This window comes from Sinocyclocheilus rhinocerous, unplaced genomic scaffold (genome assembly GCF_001515625.1).
Source record: "Sinocyclocheilus rhinocerous isolate Xijiao unplaced genomic scaffold, SAMN03320098_v1.1 scaffold359, whole genome shotgun sequence".
NCBI lineage: Eukaryota > Metazoa > Chordata > Actinopteri > Cypriniformes > Cyprinidae > Sinocyclocheilus > Sinocyclocheilus rhinocerous.
In genome coordinates this window covers 252,876-259,254 of record NW_015652307.1, presented here as the reverse complement: position 1 = coordinate 259,254, position 6,379 = coordinate 252,876, and the positions used below count along the sequence as shown (strand labels likewise).

General features: G+C 37.3%; 1 protein-coding gene across 1 annotated transcript in view; it reads left to right on the top strand.

Annotated features, from left to right (window-relative positions):
• The window catches only part of LOC107714754 (A-kinase anchor protein 9-like), a 138,161-nt gene that overhangs the window by 129,559 nt on the left and 2,223 nt on the right, over nucleotides 1-6,379 (top strand). Inside the window, 5 exon segments of the mRNA XM_016520718.1 lie at nucleotides 297-497; nucleotides 2,798-3,030; nucleotides 3,483-3,574; nucleotides 4,150-4,279; nucleotides 5,816-5,949. Of these exon segments, the coding sequence (XP_016376204.1) occupies nucleotides 297-497; nucleotides 2,798-3,030; nucleotides 3,483-3,574; nucleotides 4,150-4,279; nucleotides 5,816-5,949 (790 nt within the window).

Genomic DNA, 6,379 nt, shown 5'->3' with positions numbered 1-6,379 from the left:
TATCTATCTATCTGACTATCTATCTATCTATCTATCATCTGACTATCTATCTATCTATCATCTGACTATCTATCTATCCATCCATCCATTCATCTATCTCTATCTATCTATCATCTGACTATCTGTCTATCGTTCTGTCGTTCTATCTATCTATATATCTATCTATCTATCTGTTTTCTTTCTGTAATATAGTTTTTCTGTCTCTCTGTTGGTTTTGTAGGAAATGATGTTAAGTGTTCATGCAGACGATGTGGAAGCAGCATGTATAAAGTGACGTTGTTCTTGTGGTCAAACAGAGTTGGATCGGGGCTGGCGTGGAGCGTCAGGAGCTGGTGGTGTTTTCTAGCGAGCGTGACTCGTGGGCTCAGGAGAGGAATCGTTTGGAGAAGTCTCTCCGTCAGGCCGAGGCAGAACTGAGCCGTCTGAGAGCAGAGATTATTCGCTCCGAAGCGCTGCGGGATCTGACCGCAGCCGATCTGGACAACACGGCCCTCAGGGTGAGCGTTAGCAACCAGTGATCCCTCTCATTGTTTTCTTGCTGAGCAAAACTTTTCTCTATTGGGCGGACGTTTTGGCCACCAGAGCAAAAACGTTCTTTACAGCGCGCACACAAAAAAGAGCGCAACTTTTAACTGTAACGTGCAATTTATATTTGATTTGACCATTGATGTAACTAAATGATGCACATTTTAGGTTACCAGAGAAAACATTTTTTTTACAGTGCTGTTACCAAGAAATTCTATTAAAAATATTTTTTTTTAAATCACCTAAATTCTTTATAATATTAGTGAGGTCAAACGATTAATCGCATCCAAACTAAAAGTTTTTGTTTACATAATATATGTGTGTGTATTGTGTATATTTATTATGTATATATAAAGACACACACATACAGCTTATATTTTGAAATAATTTTGCTTAATAAAATATAATACAATATAAAGAATATGAAAAAATGAAACAGATACCATTTATGTTACGACCCTCCTTTGGTTGTTAAGTGTCTAGGGACTAAGAAGGGGAACATTGGACCAGTTCAGACCAATACTAGCTTCACACTCGGTGTGTGAATGAAAGTAAACTAAGACTAGAGACTAAATCAAGCGAACTTGCTTTATTATTGAAGGCCGTGACAGTTGTTTACACAAGGCCAAAAAGAGAATAAGTATGTATATAAAAATAAAGGAAATTATGTACAAAGGAATAAGTCTTCAACGTCCGAGACGTCGTAATTCAACTTCACTAACTAACCAAACAAAAAATACAGAAAATGGCACAAATCCCTAACCTAGTGTGTCTAACAACAAAATCAAACTACATGTGCACCATGTAAGTCACGTGACATAACTTACCTACCCCTTTACCTCCGTCCAGTTTTAACACATTTTTGAAAAAGCTTTTTTAGGGCTTTCAAATGTCACAGATCAGGAGTTTCGGGCCAGCCAAGTAGGTAAGATATTTTACATGGCAATCAAAGCACATCACAAACTAAACACAAAAAGAAAATATCACAGCCCAAGTTCACAAAGCCGACTTTCGCGTACACTGGCGTTTCCCTTATATAGCACAGCTGGACGTCAATCAGCGAGCGCGATGGAAGAACAACCCCCTCCCACCATCAGACCCAATCAGCTCGTCCCGAATGATTGACAAGTGAGCCGACCAATCCGCACGTCACCTGAAAAAGTGAAAGTAAAAGGGATAGAGAGAGAACGCGACGGGAAAAACCAAGCAAAAGAACACAAAAACAAGAAAACACTCAAACGACAAGTCAGCGTCACATAGGGACGTAACAATTGGTCATGAATACGGTTTCATTTGAGTAAAACTAGCGTATATACACACAGAAATTTAAAAGTATGGACGGCAACCTGTCAAAATAAAAGTTTGGTTTAACTTGAAGAAATTGTTGCAGAAATATATTACTGTAATTCAGTAGAACGTAAGTAATACTGCTGCTACTGCTGTTGAAAAATTTATAGAAACTTTATTTTTTGAGGAATAATCACACAATATTTCTTCCATGTTTCAATTTGACTAGAAAAAATCAAATTTGTTTCATTTTCATATTTTATGTCTTCAGTTCATAACCAGAAAAAATTTAAATAAACAACACAGAATTTCAAAAGGCTATTGTAAGAATATATAAAAATAGTTTTTATGCATTCAAATAATTAGACATGCTAAAACAGAATTTGGTAACAACCGTAAGGTGTGAAAAAATAAAAAATTTCAAAGGGCCCTAAACATGTCATTTTTGTTAAACTTAATAAACTGATTTAAAATTATTAATTAAAATCATAAAACATATATGTGACCCTGGAGCACAAAAGCAGGTATATTTGTAGCAATAGCCAACAATACATTGTATGGGTCAAAATTATCCATTTTTCTTTTATGCCAAAAAACATTAGGATATTAAGTAAAGATCATGTTCCATGAAGATATTTTGTACATTTCCTACCGTAAATATATCAAAACTTAATGTTTGATTAGTAATATGCATTGCTAAGAACTTCATTTGAACAACTTTAAAGATGATTTTCTCAATATTTAGATTTTTTTGCACCCTCAGATTCCAGATTTTCAAATAGTTGTATCTCAGCCAAATATTGTCCGATCCTAACAAACCATACATCAATGGAAAGATTATTTATTCAGCTTTCAGATGATGTATAAATCTCAATTTACAAAAATTGACCCTTATGACTGGTTTTGTGCTCCAGGGTCACATATTAGACATGGTTTTTAATGAATAAATAATTAATTTTTTTTCACCGCCTGTCTGTCTCCACAGAGGATGTATGGGAAATACCTGCGTGCCGAGAGCTTCCGGAAGGCTCTGATCTATCAGAAAAAGTATCTTCTGCTGCTGCTGGGAGGATTTCAGGAGTGTGAGGAGGCCACGCTGTCTCTGATCGGCCGGATGGGCGGCTTCCCTGCACACACCTGTCTGGAGTCTGTGAGCCGTCAGCGCAGGGGCTTCACACGCTTCAGATCGGCCGCGCGCGTCTCCATCGCCCTCTCCAGGTACACACACACCTTCACACTTCACTAGGGATGTGACGATGAACCGCGAGCCGGGTAAAAATCGATTCAAATGTGTGACGATTCAAATCGGTTGAGATGCCAAACAAATCGCGGTACAGTTGGAGCAGGAGTTTATATGAATGTATCTCTGAAGGGAAATTACTGTCTTTAGAAAAGTTTGTGGTATTTTCTTTTCATCTTGCCTCTGAACGATGCATATTAAAGTAGTGTTCATAAGCGCAGCTCTGCTTTGTTTACAGCGGTAACCAAGGAAACACTGTATCATTGCTGTTCATAAGCGCCACCTGCTGTCAGAGAGTGAATCTGCGTCTCATTCAGTCTTTAAATTCTACGGTCGAGTCACGGAGTCTTCTGGCTTCAGCTTGATGTAACCGTATTATGGAGCGGACACTGATTGGCTGGTAATGCTGGATGAACGCTGTCTCCTGCAGGATGAGGTTTCTGGTGAAGCGATGGCAGAGAGCAGCTGGAGGAAGTGACACATCTCAGATTGTCAACAGAAACGGCCTCGCTCAGATCACAGGTGACAGTCTCACATTACAAACACACACAAATACTGTCTACTGTTGTGTTACTGCTTCATATCTTTGTTGATTAAACCGTGGTACATTTTATTTTTCAGGATTGTTTGGTGAATAGAAAGCATTAGGGATGTAACGATATTATCAATATCGTGATATCGCGATAGCAAAACTGTCTCGATATTATCGTGGTCACATGACGATATGAAACGATAGGTCTTCCGGGGCAAAAAGTGTAGTTTTTAAAATATATTTGTTTAAATCTCTTTCAAGTGTAGAAATTAGGAAAGAAGTATTGTAATTTTCCTACTGTAGTGTAAAGCGAAAATAATATACCTATTAACTTTAAAATTTACAATATTTTCTTTTTTTTTTAAATTTCGCAATAAATATCGCATTTTATATTACAGTATTATCGTACCGTGAGATTTTGATATCGTTACATCCCTAGAAAGCATTCATTTGAAATAGAAATCTGTTGTGACATTATAAATGTCTTTACTGTCACTTTTGATGAGTTTAGTGTGTCCCTGATGAATTAGAAGCATTAGTTTGTTGTGTTAAACATTGGCTGAAGGTGCGGATGTGAGGAACGAGTCGTCGTATCTTCACCCTTGCGGTGTGGAGGCGTTCAGAGAGAGACGAGCGAGCAGCCGCGGACGCACGGGACGAGACTCTCCTCGCTCCGCTGCATCGCTCCAGCACAGGTGCAAACAATCATCCATAATGTGTAAACATTTTGGCTGAGAAATCACCCCTAAAAGATCAGTCAGTACTGTGTTTGATGAGTATGGAGCCAGATCGGCCTCAAAAATAACACATTTGCAAAACAAAATTCATAAATGCACAGCACAATTTACATTTACAAAATCCGATTCGTAAATTCAAAACACAATTCAGTGTATTTATGAATTGTGTTTTGAATTTACGAATCGGATTTTGTAAATGTAAATTGTGCTGTGCATTTATGAATTTTGTTTTGCAAATGTGTTATTTTTGAGGCCGATCTGGCTCCATAGATGAGAGACGCATTGAATGGACATTACAAAAAGTAGCTTTAGAAAGAACTGTTTTGATTTAACATTGAAAGAATAATGCTAATAAATGGACATTAATGTTTTTTTAATGAATATTGAAATATGAAATGGAAAAAAGATCAAATGATTCTCTCAATATGAAACTAAAGTCACTTTTGTCATTGAGTCATTGAATCATTCATTCTGCTGATTCATTTAGAAACAAAGCAAGTGACTGCCTTTTTGAATGAGTCACTGAATCATTGACTTACTTGATTCGTCCAAACAGCTGATTCATTTAGAAACAAAGCAAGTGGCTGCCTTTTTGAATGAGTCACTGAATCATTGACTTACTCGATTCATTCAAACAGTTCATTCTTTCAGAAACGAATCAGTTGACTGTTTTTATGAATGAGTCACTGAATCATTGACTTACTTGATTCGTTCAAACAGCTGATTCATTTAGAAACAAAGCAAGTGACTGCCTTTTTGAATGAGTCACTGAATCATTGACTTACTCGATTCATTCAAACAGTTCATTCTTTCAGAAACTAATCAACTGACTGTCTTTATGAATGAGTCACTGAATCATTGACTTACTCTATTCATTTAAACAGCTGATTTATTTAGAAACAAAGCAAGTGACTGCCTTTTTGAATGAGTCACTGAATCATTGACTGACTTGATTCGTTCAAACAGCTGATTCATTTAGAAACAAAGCAAGTGCCTGCCTTTTTGAATGAGTCACTGAATCATTGACTTACTTGATTCGTTCAAACAGCTGATTTATTTATAAACAAATCAAGTGACCGTCTTTATGAATGAGTCACTGAATCATTTACTTACTTGATTCGTTCAAACAGCTGATTTATTTAGAAACAAATCAAGTGACCGTCTTTATGAATGAATCATTGAATCATTGACTCACTCATTTTGTACAGTTGTCTAAATTATTCAGAAACAAATCAAATGACCGTCTTTATGAATGAGTCACTGAATCATTGGCATACTCGATTCATTCAGACTGTTCATTCTTTCAGAAACAAATCAAATGACCGTCATTATGAATGAGTCACTGAATCATTGACTGGATTCGTTCAAACGGCTGATTCATTCAGAAATGAACTAAGTGATTCTTTTTATGAATGAGTCAGTCGTCCTGCATCATGTTCATCAGTGTAAGATGACGGACAGGTCTGGATGTGTTTTTGATGTTTGTGGCTGTAGGTTTCACTCGGCGGCCGGTGACGGCGGAGGTTTGCCGTGTTCACACCTGCAGAACTACGACCCCGACCGCGCTCTCACCGACTACATCTCTCGTCTGGAGGCTCTGCAGAGACGTCTGGGGAGTGTGCAGTCAGGTAACCACGGCAACATGCCTGTCACTTTAAATACTCCAGCTCGTTATAGAGACGGAACGCATTTAGGCCACGCCCACCAATCCAACGCTCTCCATTGACTCTGTATTGCGGGAAGCTGCCTCCTTGTCATTTCTGACTTATAACAAAAAACAGAACAATGTCTAAAAGCTGCTGTGTGACGATGTACAGCAAACAAGCTAAAATACCCAGAACTACACTTTTATAAGCTGTCGACCCAAAAAAAACGAGCATTTAAGGACACAAATAGTTAGATGCAGTGTTGGGAAGGTTACTTTGGAAATGTAATAGGTTACAGATTACAAGTTACCCTATTTAAAATGTAATAGTAGTGTAACTTTTTCAATTACTTTATTAAAGTAATGTAACTTACTACTTTTGATTACTTTTTGATTACTTTTCTAAATTTCTA